Here is a 22,448-nt window from a genome sequence, read left to right on the forward strand (position 1 = left end):
CATGTATACATATAGCCTAATACATACCAGTAGATAGTAAGGTGGTGTTGTCAGTGCTGGGTTTAGAATCAGGAACGCCTGAGTTCAAATCCTGCCTCAGAAACATATTAGCTGTGTGACCCTGGGCAAATTATTTAACCTCTGACTACCTCAGTTTCTTTATCTGTAAAATGAGAATAATAATAACAACACCTACCTCAGGATTGTTGTCAGGATCACGAGATAACACAAAGTGTTTTGCAAAACTAAATCTAGCTCTAATAAGCATATAGAATGTTAATACTATTTGATAATTCTTATCATATCAGAATACAAGGGCAGAGGAGAAGTATAGCCCAAATGCTAGGAGAGGCCAGAGGAAGTAGAGACCTTTGCAACTGAGGGGAACAGGGCAGGCTTCATGGAAAAGATGATATTTGAGCCTGATCCTTGAAAGATGAGTGAGATTTCAGTCAGAAACTTCTGAAGGGAAGGAAGAAGCATTTACATAGCACCTACTATGAACCTAGTCTTTACTCACTGAATGGGGGTTGACCAAGGTCACCCACTGCATCCAGGACCCTCGCCTGTCATCTTGACCTGCATCTTGCCACCGGACTCTGAAGACTCTGGAGGAGATTGTGAGGCTGATGACTATGCAGACCTGCCTCACTTAAATCCAGTTCACTTCCAAGTCAAGACATCACCTTCCTGATGCCATTGGTCCTCTTAGAGAATGAAGGATGAACAACAAAAACAATATGAGCTCCTCGCTGAGCCATGAGCTTTACAAATGTTGTCTTATTCTGTCTTTCCACCAGCCCTGAGAGGTCAGTGATGTTGTTATCCCCATTTTATAGTTGAGGAAACAGAAGCAAACTGAGGCTAAGCGACTTGCCCAGGGTTGCACAGTTAGTAAGTGTCTGAGTGTCAGATCTGAGCTCAGGTCTTCCTGATTTCAGGCCCATCACTACATATATTATGCCACTTGCCCGAAGGGAGAGGGGAGGCATTCCAGACATTCAGGCAGCGTTGAAAAATGCCCAGAGGTAGGAAGGAGCAGCACAAGAGGAATGGTGAGTAGTCAAGCTAGGTGAGAGCGCAGGCTATTTGAAGGGAAGTTCAGAAGGTCTGATCACTCATTGGCTGACTTTGTGAAACCCTTTCACCAGCCAGAGCTGATTCCCTTTAATAATATTTTCTTATGGGACTCCTAGATCTGGAATGGACCTTGGGGGCCCGTCAGTTCCAACCTTCTTCATTTTATTGAGGTTGAGAGATTTGCAAGAAGTAGCTGGTCAGAGCTCAGGTCCTGTGACTCCAGAGACTATTCTATGCCCTTCCTATTGTACAAAGTCATCTTTTGCAGCTTCTGAATTTCCATTTACTCAACAAGGATTTATAGAGTGCCCAGGATGTGGCTAGCCCTGTTCTGAGTTTAGTGCTGGGATATGGAGCCTTATAAAACCTAGTTTCTGCCCTTGGGGAACTCACTGCTTGGGAGCCACAACATTCACTTAGGAAACATTTAAATAAAAATAAAAGACAGTAGATGATTAAGCATCCAAATGAGCACAGAAATGAGTCCATCGGCGCCTCTCTTTGGCTCTCAGGGGTCAGAAAAGACAGATTGGTGCAAGCCGGGTGGACAGGGAAGGCTCTCTGGGGGAGGTATTGAGTTGCCTCTGATGATCTCAGTATTCTAATTAGAGACTTGAGACTAAATAACTTAAATGGAAAATCGAGGGCAGGGGCAGGCCTTTCCTAAAACATCTCTCTTAAAAGCTCTTTGATGGGCTGGTTGAACTCATGCCCAGTGGAATGGTGTAGTGCCCCAGCGGCAGGCAGCTCAGTGCCAGCTTCCCCCCAGGAGGATCTCAGGAAGCCTTTGGTTCTGCCTAGATGCATGTTGTTGGCATGGACCTGTGCAGACCAGTGTGATGTCCTGGGGCTCAGGCTCCTTACCCATCCATAGGCCATTTACTTTGGGTGGTAGTTCATGTAAACTAGTGAACAGAGGAGAAGGAGACCTAGGTTTTAGTCCTGAAGGTCAGTGGCTGCTTGAGGATCATAGTTAGTCCCCTCGAAGGGACTTGGGGACCATCTAGTCCAGGGGTGGAGAACCTGCAGCCAAGTTGCATTTGAGGACCTAGAAGGTCACATGGGGCCCTCGAGGTTGTAGGTGATCTAGTCTAACCCCTTCATTTTACAGATGAGGAAACGAAGTCTCAGAGAGGCTTGGGGAACCAGCCAAGGCCAGCAGAGGGTCATAGGTCTAACTTCTTATTCTAAGTAGGAAGTAAGAGAGGTAGTATTTGAACCTGGGTCTTCAGGCTTCAAACCCACAGTTCAAGCTTCCTCTAAGGAATGAATGACCCGCTTGGTTCTGTTCAGGAATGTTGCAAAGATCAATTCAGTAATAGACCAGAAACATGTTGTGCTTTTTGGAAGGATGCTAAGCCCAGGAAAGCTTATGGAATGTGCCCCTGCTGACTAGGAGATGCCAGAATGTACTGAGAGGAGGAGCTGGGGTTCAGGGAGGCCCAGGTCACAGGGAGCCCTCCCCAGAAGGAGGAAGCATGCAGTGAATTGACTTTAGGCTTGGTATCAAGAGGCATCATTCACAGGCCGCCACTGACCAGAGTCCAAAGGTCAGCCCAGAGCAAAGACTCTTAACAGGACCCTGAGGATTCTGTGGATGGATTTCAGGGATTCTGTCAACTTGGATGGGGTAGGGGAAAAAAATAAAAACAACTCTATATCTATATTTTTACTAACTTTTCATTTCCTTTGTAATTCTAAGTATTTCATTTTATGCATTTTAAAGCATCATTCTGAGAAGGGATCCATAGGCTTCCTCAGCCTGCCACAAATAATGGTTAGGGTTCTTTGTCCTAGAGGCAGCCTGGTGGCATGATACGAGATATGTGACCTTGGGCAAGTGACTTCACCTCTGTTTGCCTCAGTTTCCTCATCTATAAAAGGGCAGTCACGCCCTTTTATAGTACCTAGCTCCCAGGCTCAGTTGTGGGGATTCAAAGGAAATAATACATAGTTCCCGGCACACAGTAGGTACTTTATAAATGCTGGCTAATATTATTGTTGATATTGGAAGCCAGAATGCTTTCTAGAGTCCTTAAGCTGACATCCATTGCTTATACTCAGTGTAGTAGCTCATGTCTATTCTTCAGAGATTTCTAGAATCTCTGACTTGGAAGGGTCTTCTGGGGTTGTTTAGTTTCACCCCACTCGAATAGAGGGCCCCCTCTTTCAGCATCCTTGGAAAGTGGTCATGCACTCTCTGCTTAACCATTGGAGGGCAGCCTATTCCAGTCTTGGGCAGTGGAAGGAATTTTGGATTCTGCCTTCAGACCTTTGCTCCTCTACTTGCTGCCTGTGTGAAGATGACCTTATCTGTCAAAAGAGGGGGCTGGGCTAAGTGACCCCAGGTTCCCCCAACTCTAGATTTATGACCCTCTGATCCAATTTGGGGGAATTTCTTGTAGATTGAGGTGAGATTTGCTGCCTGGTCGTTCTTTCCCCCTCCCCCTGTTTGCCTTGGTTCTTTTCTTTGGAAAAAAAAGAATTCAGGGATAGTCAGCACCACTTTATGTCTGGTTCCTGATGTCTTTTGGCCAGTGACAATCTGTGGCAGGCCAGCAGTGATGTGGTCCCTGCCTTCCCATTTGAAGGGAATATTGTTGGTCCACAACCAGCAGGAAACAGTTCTAAGTTTCTTTCCTAAACTCAAGTTATGTGATCTCTTGTACACAGTTGGCGCTTAATAAATGCACGTTAAAATACATTAAATTGGGAAAGGTAGGCCAATTGTTTACTTACAAATGAGGAAGCTTAGGTTATGAGAATTGAAGGAAGTGGCCCAAAGCCACTGTTTTTCTGCCTTTACACAGGTGTGCCTCCTTTTTGCCATGCTTGGAAAGCTCTCTCTTCTTTCCCCCATCTCTAGGAATTCTACCTGACCTCAGCTACTGTGGCGTTACATGAGGCTTCTCCTGGTGTCTCTAGTTGCTAGTCTTCATCCCCATTCAGTTCCTTTCTATTTGTTTTGCATATACTTTATATTCACTTATCTGTGTTTCATGGTGTTTCTCTAATGGAATATAAACCCCTTGAGGGCAAGGGATATTACATTTTTGAGGACAAGGGCTTTTATGGTTTTGGCTTTACATCCCCAGCACTCACCCTGAATATAGTAGATGTTTAATAAATGCTTGTTGAATGAATGAATGAATGAAGTGAATGAATGAATGAGACTAGTTAGTAAGTGAGAGGGGTAAGACTCAAACCCAGGTCTCCTGACTCTTTCCATTGTTCTTTCACTATGCTTTCCCACCCTGTCCATGGACACTTTGAACAGGACTTTCACATGCTTTTTTCTCAGTAGGGTAAGCCTGAGAGGACAGTCAGCTAGCTAGTCTCTAGGCTTGGAAGATTAAATCGAGATGTTCATGGAACAGAGAGGGCTCTAACACCTCATCTTCAGGAGCATCGTGCCTAGTGGCTCAATGCCTATGTACCTTTTTTTATGCCTTTCCTGACCTCAGTTATTATGTTTTACAGATTTTCACCCACCCCCAGAGCCACAGGAAAATCCCTATTGTCTGGACAACGCGCCCCCAAACCTGGGCTATGTGCTCAGGATGCAGGGCGGCATCCTCTTCGTGTATGATAATGAACAGATGCTGAAATGCAATGAACCCAGAAGCCTGCCATACCCTGACCTGGAGACCTACACAGTGGACCTCAGTCACATCCTGGCCCTCATCACAGATGGTCCAACGTATGTTGCTGTTGGTTTGGTTTTGATTCTTGTGAAGCAGCATGGCATAGTGGGTAAGCCAGGAGGACCTGGGTCCAAGCCTTTTACTGGCTGTGAGATTCTGGGCAATTCATTGAACCTCTAGTTAGTTTAGTTAGTTAATTTAGACTCTAGACAGACCTTTAGGATTCTAAGTTGTGATCATAAAAAGGAGAAAAGGACCCCACATGTACAAAAATATTCATAGTAGATCTTTTTGTGGTGGCAAAGAATTGGAAATTGAGGGGATGCCCATCAATTGGGGAATGGATGAACAAGTTATGGTATATGAATGTAATAGAATACTATTGTTCTGTAAGAAATGATGAGCAGGCAGATTTCAGAAAAACCTGGAAAGACTTATATGAACTGATGATGAGTGAGCAGAACCAGGAGAACTTTGTACATAGCAGCAGCAACAGCAACACTGTTCAATGATCAACTGTGATAGACTTAGCTCTTCTCAGAAATACAATGATCCAAGACAATTCCAAGGGACTTGTGATGGAGAATACATCCAGAGAAAGAACTCTGGAGTCTGAATACAGGTTGAAGCAGACTATTTCACTTTTTTTGTTTTTTTCTTTCTTGTGGTTTTTTCCCTTTTGTTCTGATCCTTTTTTCACAACGTGACTAATGTGGAAACATTTTAAACATGATTGTACATGTATAACCTATAATCAGATTGCTTGTTGTCTTGGGGAGAGGGGAAGGAAGGGAGAGAGGGAGAAAAATTATTGGAACTTAAAATTTCACAAAAATGAATGTTGAAAACTATCTTTACATGTAATTGGAAAAAATACTATTAAGGGAGAAAAAGATTCTAAGCTGCAGAGAAGGTCTAGAACACATTAGTAGAGGGAGAATGAAATCACAAATCAAGTTTTTATCCCTATCATTGTTCTCATCTTATATTCAATTGAGTTGAGAAAGAACAGGTCACTATCCCACTTTTATTCTTTTTTGCTAAACATTTGGCAGGTCATTGCCTACGTGGATAAAATAATTGCTTTTTTAATTGAAAAAAATGTTGAGGTGTGACATTCATCTTCTGTAGGCTCACTGAAAGCATTTTAGTCACTTCAGTAGCAGAAAGAGTGATGAGGATGATGGGGACCTCATCCTGGCCCTACCTGGTTTAATTATTGCTGCTAGATCTCTGTATTTTGAGAGCTGTTCATTCCACATTGTAAATCAGTCTCCCTGTAGTTGGGAAGGTTATGATTACTCTGTATGGTGATCTCCATTTAAAATGCTTTTCTTGGATTTTTACAGATCAGTGTTACATCCAGACAACTGTGGGTAACAGTTGTGTGGCTTGTTACGATTCTCAAATTCCAGGAGAGTTCACATATTGTGTTCTCAGGGATATTTCCAAGATTGTGTTTGTAGCATGGGGAGCTGTCAACTGTTAATTTACGAGGGATGGTGAGCATCTGCTGCTGGATAATTCTGGTTACTTGACCGAATCTTCCCCAAGTGTTTGGTAGATGCTCATTTTTTGGAAACATGATAGACAGCCCAGTTTCTACTCTTTCCTTATAAAGTCTACTTGAGTGAATAAGTCCAGACTCCTTAATGATAAAATTTCTGTAATTTCTGGTCATAAACGATCTGGTCTTGTGTCGCTTTCTAAGACTTTCTGTTTCTGTCAACCCATTAGCATGTCTGAGCCAAGTGACTTGCCCAAAGTTACACAGCTAGTAAGTGTCTGAGGCTGAATTTGTACTCAGGTCTTCCTGATTCCAGGCCTGGCAGTCATCCAGTGCATCACCCGGATACCTCCCTTTCAGTGAGGTAGCACTAATCTTTCTATAATTGCCTTGGGATGACGGGCCCTTTGTTTCATTAAAATTATTTTTGCTACTAATATTCTTCCTTATCTATAAAATGAGGGAATTCCATAATATGGTTTCAAAGGTACCTTTCAGTTCTGAATCTGTGATCATTGTCATCATCATCATCATATATTAGTATTAATATTATTCTACAGGAAAACATACTGTCACCGGCGACTTAACTTTTTGGAATCTAAATTCAGCCTACATGAGATGTTGAATGAAATGTCCGAGTTCAAAGAATTGAAGAGTAACCCTCACCGAGACTTCTATAATGTGAGAAAGGTGAGTCTTGGACTGAGAGCTGATGGATGGGTGATGGGTGATGGGGTGACTCCTGGCTTTCCCAAGGCTTGTATATTATTGGGGCTTGTATCCACAGCTTGCCTCATCCTTCCTCATTGGCAGCATCAGATCCGTAATGAGTCTGTGGTTCTTAAAATATGAGGCCAGTCCCTGGTGATGTTGGGTGGAGAAAATTCTTGTGTATCAGAAGGGAAAAGAGGAAGTAAAGAAAGGAGGCTTCCTCTGAACCAGGAAATTAGGTACTCACTAATTGGAGTGATATGACATGATATGACATGACTTTGCTACTTGTCTTCTTCATGTTCTCCTCAATGACCTGTTAATTACTTATCAGTAATGAGGCCTGACTATTTTAAGTAAAGGGCAGTATTTTTTACATTTTAGCCCCTCCCCCCAAACCATGTTAAAGTTTGCACTATTTATTCATGCTTAGGACCACTGGACGTGGGCATTGTTCAGCTCAATGCTCTCTTTTCAGGATGAGCAATCTGAGACTAGAAAGGTCAAATTACTTGCCCAAAGCCATTTGGGTAGAAGGGACCCAAGGTAGGATTCAAAATCAGATCTGACCAGTCCAAATCCAGTGCTGTTGGGAAGCATCAGACTTGCCAACCTTCCAGGTGGAGCTGTCCAAAAGATAGCTGGGAATTAAAATGAAAGAGGTGAGGGAAGACATTTTAGCAGAATTAACCATTGTATATACTGAGTCTGATACAGGCATACATCAGAAATATTGTGGGTTTGGTTCCAGAACACTACGAAAAAGCGAATATGTGAGTCACATGAATTTTTTTGGTTTCCCAGTGCATATAAAAGTTAGGTTTACATTGTACTGTAGTCTGTTAAGTGTGCAGTAGTATTGTGTCTAAACAGAAATGTACATACCTTAATTAAAAATACTTTATTGCTAAAAAAAGAAAAGAAAAGAAAGATGAGAGTGGAATATAAAATAAGTGCATTTCAAGGTAGAATGTGAATCTCCAGTAAGAAAGGTGCCAAGTGATGTGGGAGTCCAGAGAAAGTAGGGCTCACTTTCTGCTAAGGGCTTGGGGAGGGCTTCATGGAGGAGGTAGTGTTAGAAATGAACCTCGAAGGATGGGTAGGAATTGGACAGCTGGGGCTCAGCCAAGTTCCGGAGAAGCATGGGTTATCTTCTTAGGAGGTGATGAAGTCCAACTTGACTGAAACATAGGATATGTCAAATGTAGTAATAGGAGATGATTAGAAAAGGAAATTGGGAGGAAATCATGGTGGACCTTGAATACCAGGACAAAGAGGTTGGATTTTATTCAGTAGGGAATAGGGAGTCATTGAGAGTTTTTGAGCAAGAGGATGACATAATTAGAGCTGTGTTTCAAGAAGGTATTTGGCTTTTGGTGAATCCCTTTCCCTTCTAGGTCTCAGTTTCTCCATCTATAATGAGGGAGATGAGGCTGAACTTGATGAGCAAGATAGAAGGGACCTCTGGAGCCAACCAGTTCAACCTTCTCATTTTACAGAAAAGGAATCTGAGGCCCTAGGAAGTTCAATGACCAACCCATGATAAGTGCCATGGGGGAGCGTCTACCCATTAATGGAAGGTAGTTAAGGGTAATCCTACTACCTACCATCACAGGGTTACTTGGATACAAACAGAAGCCAGAAGGAACTCAGGTCCTCTGACTTTAGAGATAAAGCTTTATTTTTTTTAGGATATTCAGCTGCCTCTCCAAGTGTCTTCCAATCCTACAATTTGATGGCTTTGCAACTCCAAGGAAGCACATGATATAATGAATAGTATGCCCACCCTGGAATTAGGAAGACCTGAGTTCATGTCCCTGCCTCTGATAATACTGGGTGCATGACCTTGGTAAAGTCACTTCTTAGGTGCACCAACCTAGGCGTTTTAAGATATGGTGATCTCTCAGACTACAAGTTACAGATAAATTGCTAGTCTGCACTAGTGGAGGGAGTTTCCATACCTGGGACTTCCCAAACTCCTAAAATCATAGATCTGGATCAAGGTGAGGAAAAAGACTAACACTAATCTGGCAGAATTGTATAGCATGAATTGGAAGGGAAAGACACTGGAGGCAGGGAGCCCATCTGGGACATATACTAGGTTTGGCAAGAAATCATAAGTGTCTAAACCATAGTGGTAGGAGAGGAAATGGATAGGAAGGGATGGATGAGAGAGAGGTTTCAGAGTTAGACTTGTCAAGATTTAAGAGAAGTCTTGGGGGAACATAAACGCTATCTCCAGTCACTTGAAGGACTGCCATGTGGAGGAGGGATTAGGCTTTCCTTTTTTGGCCCCAGAGGGCATAAGCAGAAAGAAGAGAAGGCAATGCAAAAAGGCAGATTTGAGCCTGATATGAAGAAAAATGTCTTTGAGGGGCTGCCAGGTGGCTCAGCGAGTAAGAGCACCGGCCCCAGTGTTGGGATGACCTGGGGATCGAATCTGGGCTCTGATACTTAGCACCACACCCAGAAACACCTGGCCGTGTAACCTTGAGCAAGTTACTTAACCCTAATTGCTTAAAAAAAAAAAAGGAAAAATATCTTTGCAGTTAGAACTCCCCCAAAGTATAATGGGCTGACTGGAGAAGTGGTCAGTCCCCTCTCCTCGGAGGCTGGACTTGATAGCTATAGTGGACATCTCTGTCTCAGATGTGGTCACAGGATCATAGAGAGCTGGGGAGGGACCTTGCACTGAGGTTAGAGTCAAAGGGCAAGCTCTTTCCAAACCAGGGTTCAAACTCAAGATCTCTCACTATTTATGTGACTTTGGGCAAGTCTTTGGGACTTAGTTTCCTTATTTGTAAAATGCAGAGACTGGACTATATGGCCTCTCATGGCCCTTTCAGGGGTCTATAGCTATGATCCTCTGTGCCACATTTCTCACCCAACATGGCTTTCCACACAATCACGTGTGCTGATTTGATTGCTAAGGAACAGGGAGCAAAACCCAGCTAATTCATAAATGGTCTTTAGTGTATTGCTTATTTTTTGAGAGAGATTGTGCTTTCACTTATGGAGGGACCTGGCAGTGTGGAAACAGCCTCTAGAAATGAAGAGGTGTGTTGCTTTAGAGTTACCTAGAGGCACTGAGAGGTGAAGTATCTTGTTTTAGGTCATACAGTCAGAGGTGGGATTTGAACACAGGTCTTTCTGACTCTCTTAAGGTACACCTTGTTCTCCACTGTTTCTCTCACAGTTTACTTTTTAAAAATAAAAAATTAAAAGTTTAATTAATAAAAAATTAAATTAAAAATAAAAGTCCAAAATTATTGAGGGCACAGCTTCATGGCTACATCATTAAAGAATGAAGAACATGGCCCCTGGGACAGGAGATGCAAAAAAGGTGAAACCGAAACATCAAAAGCCAGGTCTGTTTATCCGTAGCCTGGGGTCGAGTCTTAGCCAACTTTCTCAGCAAGGGCTTTAGTGCTTCTAATGCACGTTAGGTAATATGTGAACTTACTCATTGGGCTTTACCTTGTTCTGTTCTTCGTTGAGTCCTCCTGTATCTACAGTGGGAAACACTGACTCGTGCCCACCTCTTTGTAGTTTTTCATATTTGTGATCAAAGTGATTTAGGAGGGATTGATTTAAGGGATTAATTTTCTGTTTTAAAGGTTGCTTTTATTATGCTCATTAACACACGAACACACTCGCACATACACACAAACACACTCAAACACACAAACATCCTTTCTGTACCTAAAGGAAGAAGGCTACAAGGGAAATTGTATGTCTTCACATACCTTTGCTTTTACAGAATTACTAGCATTTGTCCTTTGATGGGAGGACATGGTGAAGAGTTGCCCAGGTTGAGAAAGCATAGATTGGCTGTGATTGGCAGCGGTGGAAGGAATACCCTCCTTGATTAAATCATAGACCCATTTGAGAAGCTTCCTTATGCATAAAGGAGATTCTGCCCCATTCAGCCACCACCATCCAAATGAAAGTCACTTTTAAATGTCATATCAGGAAAAGAGATCCACTTTAAGCCTTTAAAAAGGGTTAACTTGATGACTTTAATTTTTTTAAGTGAAAATAAAATAAAACAGAGATATCATGTACCAAAGTACAAAGTGAATTTTTCAATAGGAATATTTTAATAGCATGAAGTAATTTTCTCCTCTAGAGACAATAATTGAATATAATAAAGCTTAAAGTGACCTAGCTTAGAGCTACATGGGACAACACTTGATTTCATGGGCTGGAAGAAGCTGGGCTTATGCTGATTATAGCAATTAACTATTAAAAAAGGAATTCCATTGGCATAGTTCAATATATGTACTGAGATATGTTCAAGATAGGTATTAACCTAATTTAATGAGAAAGTTCAATGGAAAGAACACTAACTCCAGACTCAGGGGAACTTGGTTGAAATCCTGCCTCTCACACTTACTACCTATGTGACCTTGGGCAAATCATTCCCTTCAATTTCCTTATTTGTAAAAAAAAAAATGAGGGGATTGTACCAGATGGCCTTGGAGGTCCCTTCTGGTTCTAGAGCTATGTATGGTCTTTTGATTCATCAGAATATGAAAGATTTCAAATGGAGATAGCAAAAAAACCAAATAAATAAACACACACACATATACCCACACACCAGATATGACACTGAAAAGTTATCTCCATTTGGGTGGAGTTACTTGAAACATACTCAGGAACAATGGCCCTGGGTGTGTTCTCTGGGTCCTACAACTCATTGAACAATGAACAAGCATTTATTAAGCACCTATTATCTAGACCTTCTGGAATGCCCCTCTTCTCCTATGGGTAGTACCTTGGCGAGAAAGAGAATCAGCATTTATATGACACTTGATATTTGCCAGACATGGTACTAAGCACTTTACAAATATTATTTCATTTGTTCCTTACAACAGCTCTGTGAATTGTCCCCATTTTCCAATTGAGAATACTGAGGTTGATACTAGAGGTTAAGTGACTTGTCCAGGGTCATACAGCTAGTTAGCATCTTGAGACTGGATTTGAACTCAGGTCTTCCTAACTCTAGGCCTAGCATTTTCTCCACTACACCTTAATTTCTTCAAGTACATGAAAGAAACAACACTGATCATCATTCATGTTGGGACAAAAAGATAAAACCCTTTAAAGTGAAAAAGAGTATTTGGACTAGTCAAAAGGAAAGGATTTCTCAATTGGAGTAGCTGGGTGGCCTAGTGAAGAGAGGGTCCTGGTGTAGGCATCAGGAAGATGTCAAGTTCAAATCTTATCTCTGGTACTTACTAGATATATGATGTGGGCAAGTCCATTTAACCTCAGTCTGCTTTAGTTTCCTGGTCTGTAAAATGGGAATGATAATGACACCTACCTCCCAAGCTTCCTTTGAGGATAAAATGAGAAAATATTTGCAAAGCACTTAAATTAAGTGACACATTAATATTAGGAATTATTATTTTTATGAACTAAGAAGAAGTTAGGTTCCTGTTTTGGGGGAGATGTTGAAAGAAACTGTGATAAGAAGCTCTTTCTTGAGTAGTTTCTAAATTTGCCTAGAAGCAACAATCTGGCTTCCCATTTTGGACCTTACAACCCCAAACTGTTAAAATTCTCCATTTAGTTCTTTCAGATTAGCATTATTCTCAAGGGTTTCCACCAAAATCATTGGGCTTATCTTTAAATTTATAGTAAAGAAATTATTTTGAAAGCCTGTGGTGAAATTCACTTAAGTGTTTCCTTGGCATTCCCCATCCTCATCCCAAGTTGTTAGCAGAAGAAAAAGAGCCCTTCCCTAGAGGCTTGTGGGTACAGGGCAGGCAGGAGACTCCAACAACCATGTCCTTGGGCAGGCACCATTTGGAGACCTCAGTGAAAATCATAGTGTGGGCCCCCACCTCTTTCTTCTCCCATTTGGTTGTAAGTATAGATGAGATCATGGAAAGCACTGGACTTTGGAAGGATGGAGCTAAGACAATAACTATTTTTTAAAAATTATTTTTTGACTATCCCTCCCTTCATCCAAGCCACTGACTAAATGTCCCCATGATTGACTGGTGGTCTGTTCTGGCTTTTGCCCCAACTTGTTCCAGCTCCTACTTTCTAAGTGAGGTAGAGGCTTCTGTCCCTGTCTGGGTAACCTCAACTGTGATTCCTTCCTGTCTATCTTGTCCTGGATGTGACTTCCCAGGCTTTCTCCCTTCTGCTCAGCTTAGGGTATTTGAGACTAACTAAATAAGTACCACAAACCTGGGGACTGGACATAAGATCCTAGGGATTGTCGGGGGCTCCCCTCCCCATAGAGAAGGGGCCCTACAGCACCGAGCTTAGAGATCTCATGGAGCTGGGAAGGCATGACCTCCCCTGGTTCTAGAGTTAGAGATTCTAGCTCTGATGGCTGCTTCCTATATGATCCTGAGTAAATCACTTTAATGTCCTTGAGCTTCCATTTTTTCATCTGTATAATGGGAAGACTGAATGGTGACTCTTAGTTTTAGAGTTGGAAAGGTTCACTCCTGCATTTTACAGATGATGTGATCTGCCCAAGATCACTCATCAGAGCTAGGATTTGAACCCGGGTCTCCTGACTTCAGAGTCTCTGCTCTCTGAGATTCCTTCCACCTCCAGATCCATGAGCCTCTATGTATCACTAAGTGAATTGGTCTTCAGCTCACCCCTGCTCTAGAGGCTTCCTGGAAATCAGGACCAGGTAGAGTTTACACATTTGTGTCCTGTGTTCTCCTTTGTTTGGCCTCCCTGGAAAAATGGCCCTGTGGGCTGAGGAATTTTCCACCTGTATAGAGGATGTACCCAAGGGATGGAGGTTAACTGGAGAGGGCAAGGAAGGTCACCATGAATTAATAAGCTGTTTGTTCATTTGAGAAGCAGTATCAGGGTATATTGGAATGAGCCCTGAATTTGTAGCCAAGAGACTGGCCTCTGCTGCTCTCTGATCATGGACTGGATAAATCGCTTTACCTCTTAGCCTCAGTTTCCTTCTCTGGAAAATAAGGTCCATGGGCTGAAAGATGTTAAAATCTTTGGTCCTGAGATAATGCTTTGTATCTGTGAATAACTGGCAAAAGGCAATATTTAAAAGTCAGAAGTTATAATCTGACTCATTATCATGTGTAATGTGAAGAAAGAGGATAGGATGGGATTGGATAGAATGGGAAAGGGAAAGGAGAGGGAAAGGAAAAAGAAAGAAAATAGGGAAAATGACATACATGTCATACATGCACATGTACAGGGTACAAAGTGCTCTGAGAGTCTGTCCAAAGGAACGAGAGAGCCTCTCTGGTTTAGAGGCTTCCTTCCATCTCAGAGATTCCAAGCTGTCAGTGTACAAGGCACTGGGGTTACTCCTCTGCCTCCTGCTAACCTGATGGGTGGGGGGGTTGGGCTGTGCCTTCAGGTGGACACTCACATCCACGCTGCCGCCTGCATGAACCAGAAACACTTGCTACGCTTCATCAAGCACACATACCAGACGGAGCCTGACAGGATTGTCACTGAGAAGAGGGGCAGGAAAATCACGCTCAGGCAGGTGTTTGATGGCCTTCACATGGACCCCTACGACCTCACCGTGGACTCCTTGGATGTCCATGCGGTAAGCTGATCCACCTGGGTCCTGCCAGCAGACATGGTGAAAATTACACAAAGGCCCCTGTTGGCTTGGCACAATCTCATATGACTTGTGATCCCCACACTCATAGTTGGCCTCACTAGAGTGATAGGGAAGGAATAAGCTTCTCTGACCGCTTGATTTTATTTTTAAAGGGCATCTCCTTCCCTCTCCCCACCCTCAATCTGAGTCTCCTTTGGCACTCACTAGGGCTCTTCTTTCCAGGGTCGGCAGACCTTCCATAGGTTTGACAAATTCAACTCCAAATACAACCCAGTGGGTGCCAGTGAACTTCGGGACCTGTACTTGAAAACTGAAAACTACCTAGGTGGAGAATACTTTGCACGGATGGTCAAGGTCAGGAATCTCCCTGTTCTGTTACCACCTGCCCTTCCCCCTCATGATGGTTACAGATTAGAGTAGGGGAGGATTGGGATCTGGAAGATGGGTCAGCCTTGACATGGCCAGACCTCCTCTCCATTTCCCCTATTCCCAGCCTAGGGTAAGAGGATGGGCTGATTTCAGCTGCCAAATGCCCTGCATGCCAATCACAGCTCCATTTGTGATCTCTGTTCTCTTTACCAGTCAGCTTAATTCACACACATGTCAGGACATCACCCTTGTGATATCTTTGGTCCTTTTTGAAAACGAAGGACAAACAACATTCTGTTTATGAGTCCAATGAAGAAGAAAAGAGTGGGGCCAGGTGACCACCAGTCAGAGATCATGAAAACCCAGATTAGAACTTGGGCCCACAGATGCACAGCATTAGAGATAGGAGAGACCTTCAGAGTCTTCCTGTCCATCCTCCTCATAAAAGCACAGGAAGCAGTCCCAGAGGATACTAAGTGCAGACCCCTTGTTTTACAGCTGAGGAAATAGGCTTAGAGAGAGGAAGTGGCCTCTGTGACAGTAATGGCAGATCCAGGACCAGATCACAGGCTTGGTGACTCCCAGTAGGTTGTAGTTGGGCCTGAGACTCTTCTGATTCCCAGGAGCTGCTGAACCCAGTCCCAAAGCTGCAGTTGTGCTTCAGCTCAGGGCTCCCAGGGGTGCTTCTGATGGAACTTTAGTCCAGAGGCAATATCACTGAGAGGAGAGCAGATGAGCCAAGCAGACTCAAGAAATGCTTAGGTCTGCTCTAACAAAGAGCTTCCCCATGTTTGATTACGGGGCTAAGGGAGCTTTGGAATCTCCATATTAGGTGATTTTTCAGCTTGGGAAAGTTTCCTTCTCTGGAAAATAAGGTCTAAGGGCTAAAAGATGTCAGAGCCTTTGGTCCTGAGGTAATGCTTTGTATCTGTCAATAACTGGCAAAAGGCAATGCTGTGATCTGACTCATTATCATGTGTAATGTGAAGAAAGAGGATAAGATAGGATTGGATAGAATGGGAAAGGGAAAATCTAAACCTCTGTTTAGATAGATGAGGCAGGTGGTACAGTATAGAGTACTGGGCTGGAGTCAGGAAGACTTATCTCTGAGTTCAAATCTAGGCCCAGGCACTTCCTAGCTGTGTGACCCTGGGCAAGTCACTTAACCCTGTTTGCCTCAGTTTCTTCATCTCTAAAATGAGTTGGAGAAGGAAGTAGCAAACCATTCCAATATCTTTGCCAAGAAAACCCCAAATGGGGTCATAGAGTCATACATGACTGGAACAACCAAACAACAAAAAACCCTTAAGATGGTTGAGTGGCAGGGGGTTGAAGGAGATGACCTCTTCAGGTTCCTTTTAGGCCAGGAATCCCATGACATAGATAATTTAGTCTATCCCCCAGCTCCATCTAGATGCTTCTCAAAGCTAAGAATGCTCTTGAAGTGACCCAGAAACTCTTTGGCCACAGGAAGTGGCTCGGGAGCTAGAAGAGAGCAAATACCAGTATACAGAGCCCCGCCTCTCCATCTATGGGCGCTCGCCCCTGGAATGGCTCAACCTGGCCAGGTGGTTCATTAATCACAAGGTCTACTCCCCAAACATGCGCTGGATCATCCAGGTCCCCAGAATCTAGTAAGTGAGGGCCCTGCTCACTGGGCATCCCCGTCTCTCACCCCAGCATGCCACTCCTCCCTTCTTTCTACATTCTTCTCTTACTGCCACCATACAGGTCTCTTCTCCTTCGAATGTCACCATCTTCACCCCTTTCATTTTTCCCTTCCCCTTCATGCTCAAGCTTTGGTTGTGTGCTTCATTCTTCTAGCTCTGGCCTTAAGGCTCCTTCCCCACCTGGGTTCAAATCCTTATTAAAAAATCCTTTATTATCTGCATGACATTGGATAACTCATTCCACCTTCCTGGGCCTCAGTTTCCTCATCTGTAAAATGAGATGACCTTGAAGGTCTCTTCCAACTCTAGGCCCATGATACTATGTCCTGTGGTCATCTTGTTTATTTTGCTACAGACTTTGGATTTTTTGTTCACTCCTATGATGGTTCCCAGGTGACACCATAGATCTCTCCTCCATACCAGTGATTTTCCTTGGAGAAAGCAGGAGTCTCTTGGGTGGGAACACTTTGGATTTTTCTTTAGGGATGCTTCCCTCAAAGATCCTGTGGAAGAAGCCCTGTAATTGGTGATTGAGATTTCCAGGACAAGTCAGTGGTTTGGAGGCAGAGGAATGTATTGGGACCCGGGGCCACCTACCAGGGTTCCCTTTGTACTCCCAGGGATGGAGAAGGCCTACAGGCTTGGGGGGTGTGCGGGGGGGGAGTCAAGCTGCTAGATTAGAGGGTAACTGAAAAGTTGAGGCCAACTAGGGGTGAGAGGAAGAATATCAGAAGATCTAGGCAGGGACAGGTAGAGATCAGAAAAGGGGAAAATTAAGCAGGGAGAGGTCACATGAAGATGAGCAGAGAGTGAATGGCGGTTAGAGGCCAGAAATGCTCTCTAAGATAGCAGGTTAGGGGGAGAAGGATCTCAGGGCAGGTAGAGACGAGGCTGCCGGAACTGTCCTCATCTTGATTCCTGGGGAGGTTGCCACACACAGAGAGGAATTTTTCTTGAATAGATTTCAATCAATCAACAAGCATTCTTACATGCTTAATATATGCCTGGCACTGTCCTAGGTGCTGGAGACACAAATGGAAAGTTATGGAGAGTAAGATTTGGGGCTGACAGTGGGAAAACCTTTCTCCCAATCACAGATGGTCAGAAGTGAGGGACTGCTTCCCCTCACTGCGGGGAATAACCACTTGTCAGGGAACATTCGAGAGGGGATTCTCGTCCTTGGGGTGGATGAGCCTTGAGCTAGCTCCCACCCCACATACAGAGATGGGATTGATTACTCAGGCATTTGCCTCTGCCCCAGACCAAGAACAGTGAGGGGCCAAGTCTAGAACCATGTCTTTTTCTGTCACCCAGTGACATATTTAGATCCAAAAAGCTGCTTCCAAGCTTTGGGAAGATGCTGGAGAACATCTTCTTGCCTCTTTTTGAAGCCACGATCAACCCCAGGGATCACAAGGAACTTCACCTCTTCCTCAAATATGTAAGTCAGGGCATTGTGCGGTGGGGCTCCTCTCAGAGTCAGGGACCGTGGGGTTATCCTAACACGGCTTCCTAGGCTACCCCCCTTCTTGCCCACGCTTGGTTCCCAGAACAAGGAATAAAGCTAGTGGCTATCACACACCCCAGTGTCCTCTTTCCTCTCTCCCCCCATTCTGGCTTGCTGCTGTCCCTCCCACCATTCTGGGTGGTTCATGCCCCAGAGGTGACCCACATTCTTCTAAAGAAACAGCACCATTATGGACTCTTAATTGGCTGGAAGATGAAAAATTGGCTAGTGCTATGGTCTCCCCCTCGTGGGCACATGAGAAAAATACATGTGTTTACTGGGCTTGCATTTGTTTTACAGACCCTCCTATGTGGCCGCTGGCCTGAAAGTGGAGGGGGTAGGATGCAGGAATGTGAAACTTTGTTGTCTAGCGGGCTACTGGTACACAGGAAAATGTCTGCTCAGAGTTCCTTCCTGAAAAAGCTCAGGATTCCTTTTTTTTTCTTAGAGACAGAAAATGCTAACTCAATGACTTTAAATTAAGCACCTACAACAAAGACATCATTCAATAAACACAGCAGCTGCAAATCATGTTTCAGCTAGATTGTGGCTGGAATCATGGGTCTGGGAGTAGGGCACAGATAAAGAGAAATGAAGATAAGGAAGAAGTGTGTGGGGTGGGGGAGGGAGGAAAGAAAGGGGAGAGACAGAAATAGAGAGAGGTAGAACAGTGAGGCACAGGGGAGGAGAGAGTTGGAGGGGCTTGCCTTTGATGCCCACACAAACAAATGGTGGCTCCCAGCTTTGCAACTTGGGTGGATCTTCTGGGCTTCTTCCAGGGTTTGGGGGGTAACCCCTTAGCAGAGGAAACTACTGGTTGGGAAGTTGGACTGTGGGGGAGACCAAACTCTGGGACATGTCCTGGCTTCCCTTCTTCCTTCTTAGTGTTCAGGATTTGTTCTTTCCCCCACTAGGTGACAGGCTTTGACAGCGTGGATGATGAGTCCAAACACAGTGACCACATGTTCTCTGACAAGAGCCCTAACCCAGACATCTGGACCAGTGAGCAGAACCCGCCCTACAGCTACTATCTGTACTACATGTATGCCAACATCATGGTGCTCAACAACCTCCGCAAGTAGGTGCTCAGGCATAACCCCTTGACCTAATGCCAGCCCTCTGCCCAGGGCCTGGCCAGGGATCCTCCTCGGTTGTTGAGCTGGAATGGGAAGGAACCTTAGAGGTCGTCTACTCCAGCTCCCTCATTTTACAGATGAGGAAACAGGCTCAAGGAGTGGGATTATTTACCCAAAGTCACATAGCCAATAAGTGAGAGAGGTGGGACTTTGACCCAAGTCTTCTGATTCCAAGTTCATCACTCTTCCACTTTCCTACCCTGACCCCTTCCTAAGCTCCCTCTTGGGCCTAACCCTTAACTTTGTCCTCTACCCACCCTTGCTCATGACTTAACCCATCCCTGGGCCTAACTAACCTTGTCCTCCCTCTTTCCAGCCTCCAAAAAACAACAAGCATTTATTAAAGCACACTACTGTGTGCCGGCACTCTGCTAAGTGCTGGGGATACAAGGACAAAAATGATCCATGCTGTTCATGAGTGGTCCCTGCCCACAAAGAGTTTACATTCCACCCTCCCCTACTCAGAGTTAAATGCTGCTAACCCTAACCCTCCTCTCCCAGGTTCCACCCTAATGTGAGTCTCTCCGCATACCCCACACCTGCGCCTTGTTCCCCTTGGCCAGCTGTTAAACAGTTAAACACTTAGAACGCTGCCTTCTGTTCTTTCCAAGTCCTAATCCCTGACCTTGGTCTCCCCTTGCTCCTGGGTTGGACCTCTAACCATGGCAATTAAGAAATCCTTGGTAACTCAGGAGAGAGCAGTTTCAGTTGAATGATGCCGTTGGAAGCCAGACTTCAGTGGGTTTAGAAGAGGGCGGGAGGATGGGAAGTGGAGGCCCTAATTTTAGGCAGCTTTCTCAAAGAGTTTAGCATGAAAGAGAGGGGACATTGAGGATACCAGCTAGCAGAGATGGACAGATCAAAGCAGGGTTTTTTTAAGGATGGGGAAAACATGGGCATGCTTTCCATTCTTTCCTTTCTCCCTCTGTCATACTTGGTCCTCATGAAAACAAATTTTCCCTCTTTTTTCCCTTCCTCCCTGTCTTCTCTGAACCTGGCTCCCCCAAAGTCAGTGGTTGGTCCCTGTTGGTTCTAAAAGAGCAGCCTCTTCCCACAGGAGCTCTCTGAGTTAATTACTGTGCATATTTGATGAACAAAATAGCCCAAGCATTGACCTTTGAGGCCTGTTTTCTATCTTTGTGGGAAATCTGCAGATGAGTTGGCGGAGAACAGTACCTTGACCTAATTGGGTGGAGGATGTCTGAGCTAAGGCCGAGTCTGTCAGCACCTCCTCCTCCCAGACCAGTGGTGAAGGTTTCGGGGTAGGGAGGGAGAAGGATCTTCAATGGAGATGAGAAGAGCTAAGATAAGCTGGAGTTGATGGCAGAGGGGGTGGCTTGGTGATAGATGTCAGAGACATCAGTGCTAGTCTGCAGGGTGCTAGACAGAGGGCAGGCAGCATAACAAGAATTTGAGCCCTTAACATGTGCCATGCAATGGGGAGATGTAGCAGCAACCACACTGGCATCCCCAGGATGGTGCTAGCACAGTTTCTTAGATCTGCTTTGCTAGGAAAGATAGCTGTTTAAGGGATCAATAATCTTTAAATTACATTTACTAGCTCAGGGGAAAAGTCAGCACCCTGAACTTCAGAGAAATAAAGACCTACAGAGAGGGCTCTGACTGCCTCCATCAGCTATACACTTTACATACATCCCTGAATTGTTAGAGCCTTCAGCCTCTGAACATACGGCCTTTCAAAATCTCGACCAGGGAATCATAAGATCCTTCTCATAATTGAGCCCCCAAAGCAAAATACCAACTCAGAGTATATGTATATATATACACTTCTCAGAACCAGAAGGCACCACAAACCTCATGACTTAGCCCCTAATTAGAAATTAGCAAAAGGGGTGAAAGCCTTCCTTCAAGCAAGCTTTCCCTAAGCAAGCTTCCCTTAATGGGCTCCATATGAGGCCTATTAATGGACAGGGAAGATCTTAAATCCCATTAACATTACAGGAGACAAAATACAGGCAAAAATAAAGACAAACCCTGCCCTCAAGGAGCTTATATTCTGTTGGAAGAAACATGTACTCTTCTGGACCACTTGTCAAGAACACTGTATCGGGGCTTTGTGTCCAGGTATGGGGTAGACTAGATGCCCTCTGAGGTCCCTCCCAATCCACTTGATTCAGTGACTGGCCTCACTCTCCTCCTTTTCCTGAAGGAGGGGCAATTTCCTACATGGGGAGTAATTGAGAAAGGTGGAACTGAAGGGCCCCACTGCCCATCTGGTCCTAGGTAGCTCCTGTCGAATTAGCCCCATCTTCTGTCCCACAGGGAGCGGGGAATGAGCACCTTCTTGTTCCGGCCTCACTGTGGGGAGGCTGGTTCCATCACCCATCTGGTCTCTGCCTTCCTGACTGCTGACAATATCTCCCACGGACTGCTGCTCAAGAAGGTAGGTATCTGTACATTTGGCTGATGACGAGCCCTACTTTGCCTTCTCAATGCTCAGAGCTTCATGGCTTACCCCCTTGGGAAGCCATTCTTCTTGGGGGTGTCTTGAGCAAACTCGAAGGTCCTCGCCAACTCTAGAAAGTTTGGGGAAGGTCTGGGAGACTCTGATAGCCCCCCTGTGCCCAGGTGAGAAGGGGGATACTCCATGTGTCAAAGGGACTGCTGGGAGATACTCAATGCTAATAACCTGAGGGATGTCTCCAATTGGGATCTTAAGACTGAATTGGTCCATATTTAGTGGTTATAGGTATCCATGGAAGGGCTTTATCTGTCTGTATATGACATAATGGATAAAAGGGCTGGACTTGGAATTAAGAAGATCTGAGTTTGATTAGTGCCTCAAATACCTTTTAAATATATGACTGCTAGGCAAGTCCCTTGACCTCTCTGGGCCTCAGTTTCCTCATCTGTAAAATGAGGGAGTTGGGTTAAATGACCTCTAACATTCCTTTCAGCTCTAAGATCCTGTGATCCATGTTACTCAAATCTCTCACTCTTCTAATCCCTGTCTACCCATCGGTCTAGCCACATATGAATTCAGCCTCAACAATTTCAATTTTTTTTCTTGACAATTAAAAAAATGTTACTGATGACTACCCTTCTCAGTCCCGTATAACAGAGAGATACAGCTAAGCAAAACACAGAAATGCAGAGGTTGTGTTTGGCAATGTATGCCTCATTCCACTCTCATGGTTGACCACCTCTTTTGAGAGCATGGTGGCTTGCTTCATGGCCAGGCCTCTGAAGTTCGGCATGGTCACTGTGCTGATCACAGAGTTCTC

At 44.4% G+C, this 22,448-nt stretch overlaps 1 protein-coding gene across 3 annotated transcripts in view; it reads left to right on the plus strand.

Annotated features, from left to right (window-relative positions):
• Nucleotides 1–22,448, plus strand: part of AMPD3 (adenosine monophosphate deaminase 3) — a 75,002-nt gene that overhangs the window by 46,120 nt on the left and 6,434 nt on the right. For all 3 annotated transcript variants that reach the window (XM_069091209.1, XM_069091208.1, XM_069091207.1), the window contains exons 5-12: nucleotides 4,561–4,780; nucleotides 6,792–6,921; nucleotides 14,309–14,503; nucleotides 14,744–14,875; nucleotides 16,361–16,524; nucleotides 17,875–18,001; nucleotides 18,982–19,145; nucleotides 21,487–21,607. In XM_069091209.1, coding sequence (XP_068947310.1) covers nucleotides 4,561–4,780; nucleotides 6,792–6,921; nucleotides 14,309–14,503; nucleotides 14,744–14,875; nucleotides 16,361–16,524; nucleotides 17,875–18,001; nucleotides 18,982–19,145; nucleotides 21,487–21,607 — 1,253 coding nt within the window. The remainder of the gene's footprint in view (nucleotides 1–4,560; nucleotides 4,781–6,791; nucleotides 6,922–14,308; nucleotides 14,504–14,743; nucleotides 14,876–16,360; nucleotides 16,525–17,874; nucleotides 18,002–18,981; nucleotides 19,146–21,486; nucleotides 21,608–22,448) is intronic.

This window comes from Petaurus breviceps, unplaced genomic scaffold (genome assembly GCF_028583685.1).
Source record: "Petaurus breviceps papuanus isolate PSGF00001 unplaced genomic scaffold, PetGlider_PUasm1.0 188, whole genome shotgun sequence".
Classification (NCBI taxonomy): Eukaryota; Metazoa; Chordata; class Mammalia; order Diprotodontia; family Petauridae; genus Petaurus; species Petaurus breviceps.